General features: G+C 33.3%; 4 protein-coding genes across 7 annotated transcripts; 3 read left to right on the top strand and 1 right to left on the bottom strand.

The window, feature by feature from the left end:
* Positions 1–730: 730 nt before the first annotated feature.
* GILP (GSH-induced LITAF domain protein) lies at positions 731–2,521 on the top strand. Its single transcript, XM_079029974.1, has 3 exons — positions 731–1,237; positions 2,062–2,188; positions 2,254–2,521. Exons 1-3 carry the CDS (start codon positions 942–944, stop codon positions 2,335–2,337), a joined length of 507 nt encoding a protein of 168 aa, XP_078886100.1. The 5' UTR covers positions 731–941; the 3' UTR covers positions 2,338–2,521.
* Positions 2,522–4,911: 2,390 nt separating this feature from the next.
* On the top strand, positions 4,912–7,782 carry KIS (tubulin folding cofactor A (KIESEL)). 2 transcript variants are annotated; one of them, XM_079029973.1, is made up of 4 exons: positions 4,912–5,051; positions 6,881–7,051; positions 7,227–7,313; positions 7,456–7,782. In XM_079029973.1, the coding sequence occupies exons 2-4, from the start codon at positions 6,899–6,901 to the stop codon at positions 7,555–7,557; spliced, it is 342 nt and encodes a 113-aa protein (XP_078886099.1). In that variant the 5' UTR covers positions 4,912–5,051; positions 6,881–6,898; the 3' UTR covers positions 7,558–7,782. The 2 variants fall into 2 exon arrangements, with proteins under 2 accessions (XP_078886099.1, XP_078886098.1); XM_079029972.1 differs by having other exon boundaries at positions 6,878–7,051.
* A 2,965-nt stretch (positions 7,783–10,747) lies between these two features.
* Positions 10,748–12,466, top strand: LOC145094385 (ubiquitin-conjugating enzyme E2 27-like). Its single transcript, XM_079032604.1, has 5 exons — positions 10,748–11,035; positions 11,668–11,716; positions 11,796–11,955; positions 12,041–12,130; positions 12,200–12,466. Exons 1-5 carry the CDS (start codon positions 10,858–10,860, stop codon positions 12,305–12,307), a joined length of 585 nt encoding a protein of 194 aa, XP_078888730.1. The 5' UTR covers positions 10,748–10,857; the 3' UTR covers positions 12,308–12,466.
* A 1,346-nt stretch (positions 12,467–13,812) lies between these two features.
* LOC145092079 (pyruvate dehydrogenase E1 component subunit beta-1, mitochondrial-like) lies at positions 13,813–16,809 on the bottom strand. Of its 3 annotated transcripts, XM_079029971.1 has the most exons (15): positions 16,638–16,809; positions 16,403–16,511; positions 16,223–16,295; positions 16,051–16,125; positions 15,831–15,911; positions 15,724–15,750; positions 15,571–15,633; positions 15,363–15,449; positions 15,151–15,276; positions 14,927–15,060; positions 14,787–14,859; positions 14,642–14,707; positions 14,399–14,562; positions 14,204–14,318; positions 13,813–14,022 (listed from the first exon to the last, which is right to left on the bottom strand). In XM_079029971.1, exons 3-15 carry the CDS (start codon positions 16,271–16,273, stop codon positions 13,972–13,974), a joined length of 1,113 nt encoding a protein of 370 aa, XP_078886097.1. In that variant the 5' UTR covers positions 16,274–16,295; positions 16,403–16,511; positions 16,638–16,809; the 3' UTR covers positions 13,813–13,971. The 3 variants fall into 3 exon arrangements, with proteins under 3 accessions (XP_078886097.1, XP_078886096.1, XP_078886095.1); XM_079029970.1 differs by having other exon boundaries at positions 16,223–16,424; XM_079029969.1 differs by lacking the exon at positions 16,403–16,511.
* Positions 16,810–19,268: the final 2,459 nt, after the last annotated feature.

Below are 19,268 nucleotides of genomic sequence, written 5' to 3'. Positions count from 1 at the left end.
ATTCTATGGGTTATATATTATGATCAAACTGTTGTTTTCTACCAACCTTTTTATAAAATATTTTTTAAAGGGAAATTAACTGATGTAACCATTAGAAATAAGGTTTTCAAAGAAAGAAAAATCCTCTTTGGAATGCTCTCATTCCATAATACTGTTCATATGTTCATATTCTGAAGTTTTTTTTTTTTTTTTTTTTTTTTTTTTTTCCAAAAAATCATGTTTTTTGGGATTATGAATGTATGTTTAATATCACTGTTTTTTCAATAAAATGTCTAATTTTATGTATTAATATCGTATATAATTCATATTACTATGTTTGCTTAATTTTTTATTAAATCTAAGTAAAAAACTATTTATTTTTTGAATTTCGGAATTGTTCTTTGGAATTCGGACTTGTTTCTTGAAATTCCGGAGTTTCTTTTTCTTCGGAAATCCGAAATTTTAGTCCGGAATATGGAATTCCGTTCCAAAATTGGTAAAAAAAAGCGTTTTTTCACAAAGTTGTCAATTTTTGCTAAAAACAATTGATTATTTTCTTCAAATACACATTTAAAAATTGGTTAGATTACTGAATTTTCTTTTTTTAAATTCAAAATAACATTTGGCGATATGTTTTTTCCGATAAATAAAGACAACTATTTAATTAAGACGTAATAAATCATAACAAACAGTAAATACAAAGATATGATGAAGGGCAAAAATGTCCAGTAAAATTAGATGCTCTGGAAGAGCCCTGAAAAAATGAAGTGAACACAAACACAAGACTTGTATAAACCGTCATCCACGACCATCTTCGCAGCTTACATCTCCTCTATATAATTCATATTTGCGTACGATTCCATTGTTGAAAGTCTATTTGATTTCGGTAAGCCCCCAACCACTCCCTATAACGCGTCTTTTACAAATTGATCGGAGTAATTGATCCATCGGTGTCGTCAAAGATGGAGAACAAGAAAGAAGAACCGGTGATGGGGATCCCCTACAATTCCAATTACCAACATCCTCCTGTTTACGCTCCTCCACAACAGCAATACTATGTCGGAAATAACCCCAATTACCAACCTCCTCCACCACAGCAATACTATGTCGGAAATAATCAATATCAATCCGGCCAGATCCCTCCCAACGCCGTCGTCGGTGATCCCAAAGGTGTGCCTCTTCAGCAGACGATTTATAGAGACACTCCCGCTCCCATTAACTGCGCCTTCTGTGGCAGCTCCGGTCTCACCAGCGTCAGGTATTCATATCGATTCCTTACCCTTTTAGGGCGTTTCATGGCTTTACAAGATAAGATGCAATCACTATATAGAGAACAAACCGTAAAAATTGATCTGTTCCTCAATTGTTGGTCCTTAGATAAGATGAATCTGTATTGTAATTCGATTTTCCGTTATACAGAATGGTCTGAGTTTCATCATTCATTTATGTTGTTTTGCTTTATGCCTTCATCAATCACTGAAGGTTCCTGTTTAACTTTTGGTAATGGAACCAACTTTTCTCCGTTGAGGAAGCGTTTTGACTCTGTAAATCTCTGATTGATAACTAGAAAAATCAAATATGTATATGTAACACTTAAGGAAAATCACTATGTTAAGTGATAAAACATTAAAGCTTCTGAAATACCTATCATCAACAGTCGGATTACTAGTTAATGTGACTAATCATGTTAATGAAAGGCTGTTGCACGTATGTATTGAATTAAAAGCTGTTGGGCTATAGGAAATTCGAGTTTGTCATTTTCTTAGAGAAATGGCTCCTACATATAGATTCCAACATATAGTCATAATATACATTGCAACATAAATTCACATATGCCATATACATATACATTGCAACATAAATATATTGCCACATGGATGTACATATATAGATTTAGATCCATATACATATACATTCTAGCATGAAAATACCACATACTGTGCAGCTTATATATAGATTCCATTTGCTTTATTTGATGTTCGTTTTTCTTGTGGATTAAAAATGTGAACAAATTGTGTTGTGTATAGTTTTATCCTGATTAGTCAGTTGTAGTGTAATGTTTTCTGTAATAATGTTTTATAGATCAAAGATAAGTCTGGCTGCTTTTGTTGGTTGTGTGACACCATTCATGCTTGGAGTATGCTTTCTTTGTCCATCAATGGATTGCCTTTGGCACAAGTATCATTATTGCCCTCATTGCAATGAGAAGGTATTTGCTCAATCATTTATTTATTTAATTTATAAAACATAATATAATCTATGTAATTGATGTAGCTTGCTGATTTTGAGAAGAATGATGCATGTTTGGTGATGGATCCTCCAAGTTGGTATCAACCAAGTTTTGCATTGCCTGCATAATCATGAACTATTATTATAAGTTTACAATGTTGTCATGTCTTTGCATTCTTTTATGTTGAATGTTTTTTTGTCTGTATAAAAGTCCGAGTGAATTTCAAGTATATGTAACATAAAAAATGTGATATGGGTAAACCTTTGAAGGTGGATCACGCAATGATGCAAAGATCGAACAAAATTGGTGTTATTAGTACTTGCATATTGTTTAGATTTCTCCATTTCTATTTCTTTAACTGAAAAATGCGACTTTTTAATGTGAAATTGATTATCAACTAAATGCTTAAAATAATTATGTAACAAATAAATTAAAAAAAAATCAATAATTTCTGATTTGTAACAGTGATCAATAAATATGACTAAAAACAATGACAAAAAACGATTAATATAAAGGAATTGAAAACATGATATAAAAGAAAATGCTAATTGTAATTAATTTTGGTTTTAATATATATAGTAATGATTTAGTATTGTTTTAGATCAATTAATTATCTAAAATATTTATTCTATTTTTTCTAATATCTTTTTACAATTAGAACTGATTTGTACACAACAAATTTTTTCCATACACAACAATTTATGCATTAAAAACTAAAATATTATATTGTACAACTCCATAAAGCATGAATTGTTGTGTGTAGATAAAAACTGTTCTGTACGAATTATTTCCCTTTTAGAATTAAAAGTTTTATTTATTAATTTGCATGTTTCCTTTTTGTATTAGAAGTTTTCAACTTTAGTTTCCATTTATATGACAAATACGGGTTGAACTGGTAGCTGATATTGACCATACATTTGTATTTTTTTTTGTTTGCTTATGTGAATTAAATAAATTGTTATAGTTCTGCAGATGTGTGTGTTTTTTTTTTTACTTTTAGTTTTTAACTATTATTGCTATCGCTGTTGTTAATAAACACGAATCAACGACCAAAATTGTCAACCTTAGAAAGCAGGAAATAAAGAAACTGAAGCAATAAACAAAAGATTTGTACCAATTCACATGAGTTTTATTATTATAATTCTGATGTTTGATTTGTGAGTAGTTAAGTTTATAACATACAAAAAACCATTTGATTAAATTTAAACTATTTTTTTATAAATCAATAGCTATTTTTTATATAAAAAAAACATGAATAAAAATTGCTAAATGAAGTTTTGCAATTCGTATTGGACCAACATTTATAGAAGAATTTCAGGTGGCGTTTGGTTCGCATAATGTTTTTGATGGAATTGGAATTTGTTAAGGAATTGGAATGTGTCAGGAATTGCAATCCAATTCTATATTATGTTTGGTTGGTAGAAATGAAATTTGAATCAAATTCTATATTATGTTTGGTTGGCAGAAAATGGAAATGAAATAATATAAAATAACAAGATTTTTTTTTTGCTTTATTTACTTTGTTTTATAACTTATATGTAAAATATATTATATAAATTATAAAATTAGTAAATGATAGTGATGGTGCCAATGATGTTGATGGTGGAAATAGTGGTGATGATGGCGACGGAGATGATGGTGGGTAGTGGCGGAGGTGATGATGGTGTTGGTAGTAATTGTGATGGTTATGGTGGCAGTCATGAGTAGTGGCGGAGGTGGTAGGTGGTGTAGTGATGGAGGTGACAATTGTGGTAGTAACGGTGGTGGTGAAGGTGTTGGTGTTGGTGGCGAAGGTGATGACGGTGGTAGTGGCAGTGATGGTATGGTCACGGTGGTGAGTGGTGGAAGGTAGTGTGGTGGTACAGGTGGTGGAGGCGGAGAGTGATGGTGATAGTGGTGGTGTTGGGTGGTTGTGGCGGTGGTGGGTGATGGTAGAGGTGTTGTGTATCGGGTGGTAACGGTGGTGGAGAAGGTGGTGGTCGTGGCGGAGGTGGTGATAATGTGGTAGGTAGCGGTGGCAGTGGTCAGCGGTGGTGGAGGTGATGGTACTAGTGGATGGAGGGTGGTGGTAATGGAGGTACCGGTAGTGGTGATGGTAGGTGGTGGTGGTGTGTAGCGGTGGTGATGGGTGGCAGTGGCAGACGCAGAACATTTTCGTAGGGGTGACACTAAATTTTTTTCCCAAATAAATATATATTAGTAGTGTCACTCGTGTTTTAAGCCGGCGCACCTAATAAAAAAAACATTAAATTTTTTTTTACACTACGTGTCGGCGTCGGAGCAGTGGCCCGGGACCCCAAGGCACCACTAAGGTTCGCCACTGGTGGGTGGTGGAGGAGGTGGAGGTGGAGGTGGCAGTGGTGGCGGCGATAGATAGGTTTCATATGTAGTGTTAAAAGTAAAATGGATAATATGGTAACATTCAACATTCTCATTTGAAAGAAATTTTAATTACTTAAGTTTTTAGATGAAATTTATTTTGCCTCGTTGGAAGAAAAATTTGACTCATTTAGAAATCTAATTCCTTTCGAAAGTTTGAACCAAACAAAGGAAAATGATGAAATTAGATTCCAATTCCATGTAATTCCAATGGAACCAAATTACACATCATTTTTTCTAAAAAGATTTAAAAATACATATATTATTTAATTTGAAAGTGGCTTTAGTTTAGGGCACCAAGGACCCAGATGCTTGCTTGGAGTCCAGCCCAAGTGAGTGACTGAATCATCTCTAGTAAAACAAATGAACTCAGTCTGAAGAGTGAAGATTGCCAGGGGATAGAGTGAGGGCAACGATCAAAGCACCTGCTATTTGCAGATCATCGCCCGATTCACCATTACAGGTACATGTTCTCCAACCTTGTTGATCTGTTTCACAGTTATCAGAAAATTTGAATGATTATGCTGCGTATTTGTCAAAATTAGGTTTTCTCATATGTAGTACGTTGATCTCGTGATCTCCAAATGTAGTACTGAAGTTTTGTAGGACACTTCTTTACATCTTACTCTTCTCCTTGATCCAGTCATCATATTTGTTAATTCATTGTCAAATGAAGGGCTATTGAGTTTCCAACGATTGCTGGGTTTTAGTAGTAATTTGTAGTTTCATACGTTATGATCCACACCTTCACGTCTGGTTGAGGTCTGGTTGCTCCAACATCCAACCGATACTTGCCCTAGACACTCCTCTCACCTCGTCAACTCTTCCAGGCGCCGGCTTCTCCCACCTCCGCCCAGCGCCGGCTCCGCCTTCTTCCTGCCTCTCCATCGCCTTCCTCTGCCACTCCATCGCCTTCCTCTGCCACTCCTCCGCCAGCGGCTTCTTCTGGCCTCACCATCGCTTCTTTCTACATCCTGGCTTGTTCTTCGTTTGTGCTCCTAACTGAATTGCATAGTTAAAAGTTATTGCCTCTTAACTGATTGCTTCTTGGTGTGTGTGTGTGTGTGTGTGTGTGTGTGTGTGTTTTAATCCATCTTGTGCCTGGTCGAATTTTATAATACAATACCATATCCTCTCTAATCATGAATACGGATTATTGCATTATTTGCATATGTATATGATCTGGTATTCAGTTTCAAATGTGCTTCATATGATAAAAATTATCCCTTTCTTTAATAGGGTGGCATTTTACAAGAAATGGTGTTAATTCTCTTGGCATCAAATAAAATGGCTTATTGATAATAGTAGCATTTAGCTATTTACATTCCTGCACGTCATCTGTTTGACAAAATGCCATTTGCATTAATAATATTACATTACTGATGTTATAGTATTTTTATCCATTCATTGTTAATAAAGTACCTGTATATTAGTAAATACCTCTTCTTTACAATTTCTGGAAATCTTAAATTATTTCTCTCAAACAAATGTACATAAGCATCAATTGAAATATGTACATATGATCAGAATCTCTCTTGAGACTGGTAAAGACATACAAGGAAAAAAGATTGGCAACTGGCATTACAGTTGTAATACAAAATGGCAGTAGTATTTTGAAAAAAAGATTCCAACTTTCTTCTAGTGTTGATCATGTGTGCGTTTATGTTGGAGGAGATGATCACATGAGAATTGAAGTCAAAATTTTGGCAAGTCATGTGATACTTTTTGAATCAATTAATTTATTTAATCAATTTTCAAATGCAATTCCAAGTAGTAAAATGTCATTGCAAAAGTGGTTCTTGTTTTTTTTTTTTTTTGGATATCAGTGCTTCATTTGATGTTATGCACTTCTAACGTGAATGGTAAAATGGTCATTATATATAATTATGTTATATTTCTATCAAAAAGATAAATTCTATCTAGAACAAAAACAGAAGAGTAAAATGGTCATTTTCATCATTTAGGATAGCCGAGGCATAATCAAACAACCCCTAATAATTGATAATCAGTAAAAATGGTGGATGGATTGTTACAGTTACCTTTTCTTACTTCAAAATTGAGGAAAATTGTTCTATATAAGTGTGCTTTCTGTGAAAAAATGGCCGATTTGAGTCTGCTACACTTAGAAAGCCATGATTCGAAACGTATATGTCAACTTTTAATCTGCAAATAGGCTTATAGTTCTAAAATTTGAAACAGACTACTTTTTATATGGAAGTGATATATTGTTGTAAAGTGTAAAGTGTAAAGTGAAATATTTTTTTATCTACAAATATCTTGGATATACAGCAGCCATTACTATAAGAAAATATGGCAACTATTAGAAATCTGAAAATCAAGACAGCAGCATGCAAACGCATTGTGAAGGAGCTACACTCTTATGAAAAAGAGGTTGAGAGGGAGGCAGCCAAGACAGCTAGCATGAAGGAGAAGGGTGCTGACCCTTATGATCTTAAACAACAGGTAAACTGTCTTTTGATTAATACAAATACACTATTCATTTCTTGCTAGTTTTTTTTTTTGTTAATGTTTCTTCATTTAGTGAGATTGCAAGAAAGATGAATACATAAAGAGCTGTGAAAAAAATGAGATTTATTCATTGATCAAAGAGTCTTTCCCTTTTGATTTATTGAAACAGGAAAATGTGCTTGGTGAATCAAGGATGATGATTCCTGATTGTCGCAAACGCCTGGAGTCCTCACTAGCTGACTTAAAAGCGATATTGGTATTTTTTTTTCTTTTTCGATTAAATGCAAGAAATAGCGATGTACTTTCAATATATTTGTGTTTTACAGCATCCTATAATAAAAATTAATGAAAGTGTATTGCTATTTCTTGCATTTGACTTTCCCATATTCTGGTTTCAGGCTGAGTTGGAGGAATTGAAGCAAAAGGAAGGACCTGAAGTTGTTGAAGCTGAAAGCACAGTTGCTGATATTGAGAAGTTATTCCAAACAACCGAATCTTAGTATGTTGGCTCAATATAATTGAGTGTCTTTTATGCTTTTGATTCAAGAATTTGTCATTTTTAAGGTTGGCATATTAAGACTTATTTTTGTGGTATTTTAAATAAGTTTTTTGTTAAAAATCCAGTTCTTGTGGGAGGGATACCAATAACTGATGCATTGCTGGTTGTTAGATATCATATTTACTGTTTTGATAATGGTATGTGTTATTAGCTTTGTTCTTTGTAATATACTTAGTTATTAATATCTGTATTTTTCTCTCTCATATGCTATTGTGTCTCACCAGAAAAGGTCTTGCATGTTATTCACATCAAAATAATATATTTATCATTTGATATCTTCATCATCGTACCACAATGTCTTCATTATTATGTTAACATTTCACTTGGGTTATTACGTTTTGGCCTCACATCATGCTTGGGCTATCAAACACTTTCATTAGTGTTGCATAAAGCTTATAAATTGGCTCTAATGATGAAGGTCCAGCGGTTGAGATGTAGAACTCCATGAAGAAAGTACAGGATTCTGAACTTAGCACACTTTCACTCTACATAGGGAACCTTTGGTTTGATTGGTCCTCCTCCAAATTGTATGATTTACCATTGTTTAAACTTTAAAGTTTATAACTTGGAAGTAAATTCATTGATTACGTGGAGAGACACATTGGTTGATGAGAAAGCACGTAAATAGAACCAGAACCAGACCAAACCTGAAGTGCGTACATGTATATTATATTGCCAGAAACCCCGATTTTCAATTTATACCTGATGCTAGAATCGGTACTATCGGTTCTCTATATTACCAAAAAAACCGAACACGAACCTAAACCAAAAGTTAAAAATGCACTTTTGATTTCTTTTAAAAATCAGATTCTCTCTTTATGAAGCACATGCATAAGTTTTTATTTGGACGGCAGTTAGTTGGTTATTATGTTGGTGAGCTCCTTAGAATTTTCTTACCCATGTTCGAACTTGAGGCTTCTGTTCCAAGAGGTATAGTATTACTCTCTACCGACCAGGCTAGCCTCATTTGGCTACATACATAAGTTGATTGCCCTAATATTTTGAAAATAATAATTAAACTTTTTATCAGTTGTCAAAGGTGATGATATACACAATTGAAAGTTGAAAGCTGGAAAATTAATTGTGAAACCAGGAAATTAACAGTACATAATCTATCAAGTATATATTGACTTTTATAACTCTTAAAGACACATGGAATTACATTTCTATTTATTTGTTTCTTGATTCTATAAACGTACCTTTTTTACTAAAATGCATTTGGCCTAGTGGTATAAGGAGTAGAGAGATTGATTAATGAGTGTTTCTCAACTAAAGGTTCAGGGTTTACGTCCTATTGTAGACATGGACATGGCTGACTCTAAGAGAGTTCAAAGTGTGCGACAACACATGCCCTGAAAAAAGTAAGCCCTAAGTTTTTGCTGTATTTTTTATTTCATATTGTATTAATAATAACGTATTGAAAATTATACGCATCTAGTTCAGTTGGTATAAGGGCCTTAATTCCCACCTTGGACCTTTTATGTGAACTTTTAATTCCAAATAAAACGGTCAATGGCGCTGCTTTTGTGTATGTTTTTTTTCCCTTAACAAACTATTCTTAAAATATAAATTTAATTGGATTTTTTACGAGGGTTTTTTCCAACACATTGTTTTTATAGTATAAATTTAATTGACCTTCAATCCTAACTTCCGAGCTTGCATTCAATAAAATAAAATTTTATATAACAATAAGAATTTTTAAAATTTATTGGGTTTTCTTCTACAAAATGAAAAGTTAAATTTTACATGAGTGTTTTAATAAAAATATTTGGTGAAAAATTAATAACATTATATGGGAATTTATGAAAAAAAATCCGAGTCACTTGGAAGAGTAAGGTCGGTCTTGAGAATGTGCGAGGTGTGAGACCAAATGAGATTCGTGTCATAAGGGGGCAAAAACGTTTTTTTTACATATTGTTTCATCAACAATCTATGCTAATCCGTTAGTTGGCTAGTGTCACTATTTAATTGCTAATTATATTCTTTGATTATTTATAAATGAGTTTTTCTATTATTAAATTATACATACTAATATAATTAACGCTAGTCTACTAGATGTCAAATCTTGTTGTAGTGTTAATGAATTTTGTTTGTGATGGAAAATATAGATTTAAATAGGGATGAACATAGGTGGGTACCCGCCTCATTTGGCGAGAACCGGAACCGGAACCGGCGGTTCCTAGAAAGTTAGAACCGGAACCGGAACCGCTCTAGGCAGTTCTTAAATGTTTGGAACCAGTCCCGGAACCGGAACCGCTCTAGGCAGTTCTTAAATGTTTGGAACCAGTCCCGGAACCACCGCCGGTTCCGGGACTGGTTCCAAACATTTAAGAACTGCCTAGAGCGGTTCCGGTTCCGGGTAACCAGGTTACATTAATTTTGTTAATTTTTGTCGATAAAACCGCAATTTAGTTCGATTCAAATCAAGTCAATTCGGACCAAAGACAGACAAAACCGGACCAATATATATTCTAAACTGGTCTAAGTAACACACATATTTATATGAGATAATATATATATATATATATATATATATATATATATATATATATATATATATATATATTATCTCATATAAATATGTGTGTTACTTAGACCAGTTTAGAATATATATTGGTCCGGTTTTGTCTGTCTTTATATATATATATATATATATATATATATATATATATATATATATATATATATATATATATATATATATATATATATATATATATATATATTAACCGGTTCCGGCGGGTACCCAGCGGGTAGCGGTTCCGAAAAAACGAGAACCGGAACCGGAACCGCTTAAGGCAGTTCCGGTTCCAAAACCGGCAGTTCCAAGGCAGTTCCGGTTCCAAAAACGGGTACCCGGTTCCGATGCTCATCCCTAGATTTAAAATAAATAAATAAATAAATAAAAAAAGACTTCTTCCAACCTTATTCCATGGTGTGGTAATGGATTTTTATCATTTGACCTTAAAACAATTTGTTACCTATAGTTTTTTTTTTTTAATTAAATTATTAGGTAAAAGGAAAATATAATAATTCTAAAATTCTGAAATTATTTTTCCCTCCTAATTTATATGCAAGAAAAACAGAAAAACCGTTAGAAATAACGACTTTCTTGTTCTTTCTTTTTCTCCAAAATCCGCAACAAAGTATTAAAGGTTCTTCACACTCGCAAACCCCCACCACTGCAGCCACATCGAGAAAATTCTTCGGTTTCATCTGTTCTACAATCTTCTGTGAGAAAATGAGTAACGCCTCTAGGGTTTACAGAGAAGTGATGAATTTGAGAAAAGATCAAAGCATCGTAGGCATGAGTTTACTGCCGGACGAGAAGAACATTCGCCACCTCACCGCAATCATCCCCGGCCCTGTCTCCTCCCCTTACGAGGGAGGAATGTTCCATGTCGACATTACTTTGCCCGGTCCGTCCTCTCTTTCTATCATTATCTCTACATATTTCTGTAATTTTACCTAGATTATTGCTTATTTGTCGATACGTGTGTGTGTGTGCGCGTAATTGCGATTCTGTGTTAATTTCGTGTTTGATTTTATTCACTGCAAGTGCTGAAATCTGTCGATCAAACTTGATCTATAAAACAACCGACCTATTGAAGCTTGATTGAACGCCTGGATTTTGTATTGGATAGAACCGTTATTGTTCTTTAGAACTTGATAAACTTATATGGTGACTTGTAGATACAGTCTCATTAATTGTGATCATAACTTCATCCGATACTGATTACAGTTGAATTGCTCTGCTGTATGTTTTAAGATTTGAAGGTTGCGTCGTTTGAAGCTAATTGTTTCTATAACTTCTTACAATGGATCTAACCCTAACCCCAACCACATCTTACATTGTGTGTTTCTAGATTTGATTAACGTGTAATTATTCATTACTGTCACATCAGCGATTTGATTAACTTTGTGATATTTTTCTTACAGTTTCATTGATAGTGATCTTCAAGTTATTTAATCATAAAACTTGTTTTTCTACAGTTCTCATAAATGTTCACTAACTGTAAGCACTGCTTTCATTTTCCTTGATATTTTGCAGATGGCTATCCCTTTGCACCTCCTGTAATGAAGTTTACTACTAAAGTTTGGTAAGAACAATAAAACTTATTAACCATTTTCCACAAGTTAACATACATTCTAAAGATGTAAACCATTTTTAATTCCTAGGCATCCAAACATCAGTAGCCAAACAGGAGCTATCTGTCTTGATATCCTACAGAACAACTGGAGTCCAGCTCTAAACCTCAAAACTGCTCTGCTTTCCTTACAAGCTCTGTTATCAGTCCCAGAACCCAATGATCCCCAAGATGCTGTTGTTGCTCAACAGGTTTCTACTGATTCCTCTTTTTCCTTTTCCTTTTCAAAATTTCAATTTTTCATCATACATGTTGTTTAACTTTCTTCAAATGCAGGTTCTCAATGATCATGCTAGATTTGTTGCTACAGCTAAGCGTTGGACTGAGGAGTTTGCCAAGGGTTCATCTGCTGATTTCAATGTGAAGGTATGCATGTATGTTCAAATATAGTTTGAGAAATGAAATAGTATTCATCAGAAAAGTTGTTGGATACAGGTTCAGAAGCTTGTTGAAATGGGGTTCCCAGAAGCTTTAGTAAAGACAACATTGCAAGCTGTAGGTGGTGATGAAGACATGGCACTTGAAAGGCTGGCTCCAAAATAGAAGAATCATCTACTTGCTAACTACCTGTTAAATCAGATAAGTGCTTCTTTCTTTGTATAGTTGGGGATGGATGAATTGAAACTGGTTTAATCATTTTCAGTAATTGGAAATGTTGCTCTATACATACATGATACATATATTGGACCCTTAAACTTTGCCTCTACCACATATATCATAAAAAGAGTTGAATTCTATCAAGTGACATGTGTGCTGGTTTACTACCTTTATTTCGTAAAGTATTATAAAATCTAGTTGTATTGTTATTATTAGTATCGATGCCACTAGATAATGCCCCTATCCCTCCAAAACTTTATATAGTTATTATACCTAACTTTGTAATAAAAAAATCGATTTTAACATACTTCAAAGCTTTGTTTTTATAGATTCAATAAACTGAATCTGACCTGAACGACCAAATTTATAATGTGCGCAATACACCAAGTATGAAGAAATGCATTAATTTAAAAATAGAAAACAATAGTATATTTTTTGTAATTTAAAAATGGTTATTACGTGAGCTATAATTCTATATAATTGTAATCGGTGTGAGGTAACTAAACAATTCAAACGCAACCATCATTAGCCAAGTTTGTAGCTTTAGTCATAACGACAAGACACACATTCAGTGAATCATGTGGGGGGAACCAAATATCACTTGGTAAATTACTCCATATTGTAGAAACCTAAAATCATTAATTTTTTTTCCTCATAACCCACATTATTATTGCATTTCGTTTAAGTGTAGAATGGTTTCCATTACAATAGTTTGGTTGAAAGAGGCCAAGAGCGTCGTCCAACTAGTGAGTTTTCAAAGTTGCCGAATGTCAAACTTTCTTTGATCATGAACTTTGCAATCCATTTTCATATAAAGATGTTTCTTACATTACCTATTACCTTAATGTCTGATAAAACAATGGTGCTATGTCTATTTTTAATAAATGGGAATCTAATTGTCTTGGTATAACCCTATAATAATAATGCACTCTAAAAGTACATTGCTATAATTGACATGAACAGCTCCTCTTACTATTTTTTGATATAAAAGAAAAATAAGTTGCTACTTTTTGAAAGAAAAAAAAAATTATTTCACAACTTAACTAAGTGGTTGCTTTTACTATTTTTTTTGAAAAAATATTTCAATAACTTATTAAAATGTCATATATGTTCTTTGATTTTAATCAATTAATTCTTCAATTCCGAATTCAATGTAGTTTTGTAAGCCATAATTTCTATTTTTTTACAAACCAAAAGGTATCTTAGTGTATGTGTATTTGTATGGTTGTTTGTTTGTAAAATAAACAAAATTCATCGAGATTATACCAATCAACTTTCAAAGTACAATAAGTTATGTTTATTCTTTCAATCAATGTACTTTCAATTTGTCTCATTTGTGCATTTAAACAAAAATTAAAGTGTAATAATCATGGATGCAAAAAGTATTACTTTCACAAGACAACTATGCTTTTCTATTATTTATATTATTTTAATTTGTTAACAGTGTAATACACGGGTTATAACAACTTTATTTTGATCAAAATCAGGATGTAATCGTGTATTCATGTATCATAACAAGCTCTGTAACAATTAAGCAGATATGTAACAAAACTCACTCTTGTAAATCTAAACTAATGCAACCAACCAAATTCACTCTTGTGAATCTTGAATTAAGCAGATCTGTAACAAGCTCTCTTAGTTGCACGAACAATATCCTCAATCTGCACATTCAACCATTTAAAACCAACATAATCATTAATTCCTCCCTCACTCAACTCTACAACCATATATATATATATATATATATATATATATATATATATATATATATATATATATATATATATATATATATACACACACACACACACACACACACGAATGAATGAATAAAAATGTGACCTGAGGAAAAGCCAATCTCTCAAGATTAGCAGCATAAGGCGTTGGAACATCAGCCCCAGCAATCCTCTCCACAGGTGCATCAAGATAACCAAAGCTATCCTCAACAACCATTGCACTACACAAACAAAATAAGCAATTATATAATAATAATAATAAATAATCATTTTTTTAACTAGCTTATTAATCAACTAATACCATATTTCAGCACCAACACCATGTTGACGAAACCCTTCCTCAACAGTAACAAGCCTGTTGGTTTTCCTGACTGAGTCATTGATTGTATCTCTATCAAGAGGCCTTATACACCTCAGATTTATTACCTCCGCATTTATTCCATCTTTTTCAAGTATTTCAGCAGCCTAATAATATATTTTTTTAAAAAATAATTAAAATAATCTCAAGACAAATAACACGCGTCCCGACTGAGATGAGACATACCTTTAAAGCAAAGCCCACCATCTTAGAGTAAGCTGTGATTGTAACATCTTTCCCTTCTCTTTCAATCTATCAAAAAAAAAAAAAGAGGTAACTAATGGAAATTAAATAGAATGGTGGAAATTTAAATACTATCTCTATCAATCACCTTGGCTTTTCCTATCGGAAGGCAGAAGTTTGGATCAAGGACTTCAGCAGAAACTGGGAAGGACTCACCATATCTATAGAATATACCAAAAATGTCAATAATTATAAAATATAAAGAAAAAAAAAACACCCTTTACTCACAATATTTCGTTTTCAAGGAAAACAACAGGATCAGGGTCTCTAATTGCAGCTTTTAAAAGTCCACGTGCATCTTCAGAGGAGTATGGTACAATAACTTTTAAACCAGGAACTGCACCATACCATGCACCATAACACTGCATTTAATTTACATTGTCTTGTAAAATTCTTAATTGCTTTATAAAAAAAACAACAGAAAAGAGATAGAGGAAGTAGAAGAATCTTACTTGAGAATGTTGGGCACCAACACCAGCAGCAGCGCCATTTGGACCTCTAAAAACAATGGGCACATTAATTTGACCAGCAGACATGTAGTTTGACTTTGCTGCAGAGTTGATGATATGATCAATTGCCTGCAAAAAGTTTAAAGATTGATCAGATTACAACTTTCAATTCAACACTCAACAGGAAGAATATAATGAGGGATCTAAATTGTAACCTGCATGGAGAAATTGAATGTCATGAACTCTATAACAGGCTTCAAACCATGATATGCAGCACCAACAGCAAGGCCTGTGAACCCAGCCTGAATATATACATGGGAAACTATGTTTTATGAACTTGTTTTAACTTTTATTTTATGTATGTACAGAAGATAACAACAGATTGATCAAAATGAAAGGAAGAAGAATAACTAATTAATTAACCTCTGTGATAGGGGTGTCAACAACTCTCTCAGGCCCATACTTGTGTAACAATCCTTTTGTAATCTATCTAAGCATAAACAAATCCAATATTATGAGACCAAAACACACACACAAACTTGATAGATCAAGTGGGAATGCTTTTGAAATTCTAACCTTGTATGCACCCTGGTATTCTCCAACCTGCACATCACAAAGAAGACGAGGCTTATGGCAAAAGACTCTCTGTATATATAATGATAAACACAGTACTAGCTAGTTACCTCTTCACCCATGATAAAGACACTGGAATCAGCAGCCATTTCCTCATCAAGAGCAGAGTTCAGAGCATCTCTTACTGTCATCTGTAACAATATGAAGTTAAATCTATATATACCAGTTTCTCTAAAACCTAATTTCAGCACTATGCAAAGGTCTATTAGTGTTTAAATCCCATTTTGGTTCAATATGATTGATATGTAAAATCAGAAGAATCCATATTACATCTTTGGTTGCAGACGAGAAATGTCTCATGGCTGATGCGATAGGGCTTAATCTCTGCATGTAATCCCCAAATACCTGAAAGTACGGATAAGAAGTTAACAGAGCTATGGAAATGTTATCAAACACTCGCAGGACTTTCATATTACAAAACGCATGTTGGAGTTTTGTTTACCGGAGCCGATAAACCTCTGGCACCGACTTTTTGTTTTATAATCCCCAACATCTTTCCTCTTTAACGCCAAAAGCTTCAAAAGGAACCGATCACAATTTTAAGATCCAGAAATCCCTCGAAGCCAATAAATTTGTTAACAATTGTGCGATCGCAAAGATGTGAAGAAATAATACGACATACAGACGCGAATTCGTGACGTCAACTACGGAATCAACAAGACATCAAAGCATACGTGATTTGGTTTGCAAAATTTCACATAGGTTTGACAGACAGGTTTACTGACATCAAACTGTGAAGTACAAAAGCTAATTATGAACAGATTAAAACCGTGAACAATGAAAATTGAAGCAATATTCATAAGTACATCCTTTAAGCTAAATTCGGCGAAGAAATCTTAAATCGAAAAAGAAGGTACCTGGCCTTTTCCTATACACCGGCTGTAAAGGTGAATCAATGGCGAGCCAAAGGTGACGAGACAAAAGCACGATGAGTCTGTTCGAATCCTGTTTCTGTTGGTGAAAATAATACAAAATATTTTGCGGGTTTGTAGTATTGCGACGCGTGGTTTTCCTTTGGTTCGGTTTTTATGTTACGTTTAGTAAAGTAACGATAGGAATCTCAATCAACGTATATGTATAACTAGTCGAATACTGCGGAATATAATTATTTAGGGTAAATTACACATGGTTCCATGTGCACGGTTGGTCCCTAACAGTTTTTTTTAACTGGTCCTTACGATTTGTTTTTGTTTCGAATTTGGTCCCTGATCGACTTAAAATGACAATTATAACCTTATATATATATTTTAATTTTTAATAGTTTATTAAAATAAATAAAAATAAAAATATCAAACATAATCTTTCTCTCTCTACACTAAATACATGCTAAACTTCATCTTCAGATCAAGTCTGCCTTCGACTTCCCTCTCCAGTTTCCGGTGACTCCTAATCCTCCCCTCCAGTGACCACCTTTTTGCTGCACCCTCGCTCTGCAGCTGCCGCCTTTCGACCTCTATTTCCCTTCTTACATTATCTTCGAATCCTTTATCTTGAAACAATATTGATTTATCAAGGGGGTCACCGAAAGGGTACCGATCTGCTCTAACCAATTGTAGTTTGCATCTTCATCCTCACCATGTTCTTTTCCCTTTCATACCCTAAACTCTGATTTGCACCATAACCATACTACCACCTGGTTTGTCTCCTCTTCATCCCCTTTTCTTCTCGTCTTCAACCACCTAAAGTCACATACGTAATCTTGATTTCAACCATTTGATTTTCACTGTAACCACACTGCCACATGATTCATAACACACTTGCATCAAATCTTGATTTCAAGCATCAACTTCAATAAATAAAAAAACAGGACTGAACTTACGGTATTCGAATCCACATACATAATCTTGACTTCAAACATTTGAACTAACACGATGGTGGCTACGATAGGTACGAGAGGGAGAAGAAGTAGTATCTAGCGACAAACCTGCAACTTCAATGGCTTTAATTGTTGGTTCAATCTGGTAAGAACACCGATATGTTAAGGGAACAAGGCGACATCAGATCCGAAAATATAGAAATCTAGTAAGAAAGGGATGAAATAGAGAAAAGAGATGCCTAGATCCACCCCCTCCATCTTCATCGACGATCTAGAAATCTAAAACAGAACTTAATCCGAAAATATAGAAATTTGAAACAAAGCAGAATCAAAATGTCCATCCAACCACACCATAGATCTCCAATTCGAGCAAGTAGAAATCGAAATAGAAAGATCAAGACAAGAAAATTGATTTTCTTCGATGGGGTTTTCATTTGGGATGACGACCTTCTTCCAGGTTGTGGTACTGGCGATGACGGTATGGCTGATGACCTTCTTACAGGTTGTAGTACTGGCGGCAAGTGGGTGGCGGTAACGGATATTTGCCGTCGATTGAAGAGAGTAAGGAGAGATAGAGAGAGAAACGTGAGTTAGGGTTTGATTGGAGAGAAAAGTCGGGAAGGGAGAGAAAAGTCAAAGGAAAGGATATGAGGTTGTGTGGAACCCACAAAGTTAATTACCATTTTTTAATTATAAGTAATAGATAATAATAAATAGATAAAAACAAATATCATTAAGGGCAATATAGTCAATTCAAGTGGATAAGGGACTAAAGACGTAATAAAAACATAATATAGGGTTTATCCGAGTTAAAAAAAGTTGTTAGAGACCAAACGTACATATTACCCCAAACCATAGGGACCATTTGTGTAATTTACCCAATTATTTAATTAAAATAATAATATTTAATAAATTGTGATTTAATATTTATATATGAAAAATCAATTTCAGTTGCAAAATAAAGTATATAGTTAACATATTAGTTTGATTAATTGTAATACATTTATATCATTTGTTATTTCCTCTATTAATTCATAATTTTATAGATCGTTTTATGTTGTGTAAATTATATATCAAACATATATTGATTTCTATCTATAACAAATACAAAGTAGTAGGAAAAAATAAATACTACAGCTTTTGATGATCTCATAGAATGTTTACGTTGTGGAAGTTATATATCAAACATATGCCGATTTGTATATAAAACAAATAACAAATAGTATGGAAAAACATTATAGCTTTTAATAAAAAAAACACTACAACATCTACTATAACATTTTCATAAAAAAAAAACTTATTAAACACTTATAATTCATTCAAAATGAATATTTAAACATCAACATGCATTTGATACATAAAAACATTGTTATAAAAAACTCGTGTTGAAATAACCATTGATGCAATAATTTTTTTTTCAACTCTTTCATTTTGAATTACAAATCTTTTCGAACATATGATTTTTTAATCAAAACTTACTTATATACTACTAATATAAATATAAATACAATGTGTATAATAAATAAATGAAAAATAAAAAGACATTACACATTAATAACCATAATTTAAAAAACTTTTAAATGTAGTAGAAAATATAAAAGCATGGCTAAATACATTAAATTTGTAATCATAATTACATTCAAATTAAAAGGACTATTGAGTTGTAGTGGGA

This window comes from Lactuca serriola, chromosome 3 (assembly GCF_051521515.1).
Source record: "Lactuca serriola cultivar US96UC23 chromosome 3, Lser_US96UC23_V15, whole genome shotgun sequence".
NCBI classification, from domain to species: domain Eukaryota; kingdom Viridiplantae; phylum Streptophyta; class Magnoliopsida; order Asterales; family Asteraceae; genus Lactuca; species Lactuca serriola.
The sequence above is the reverse complement of the archived record's forward strand: the minus strand, read 5'-3'. Positions and strand labels throughout refer to the sequence as shown.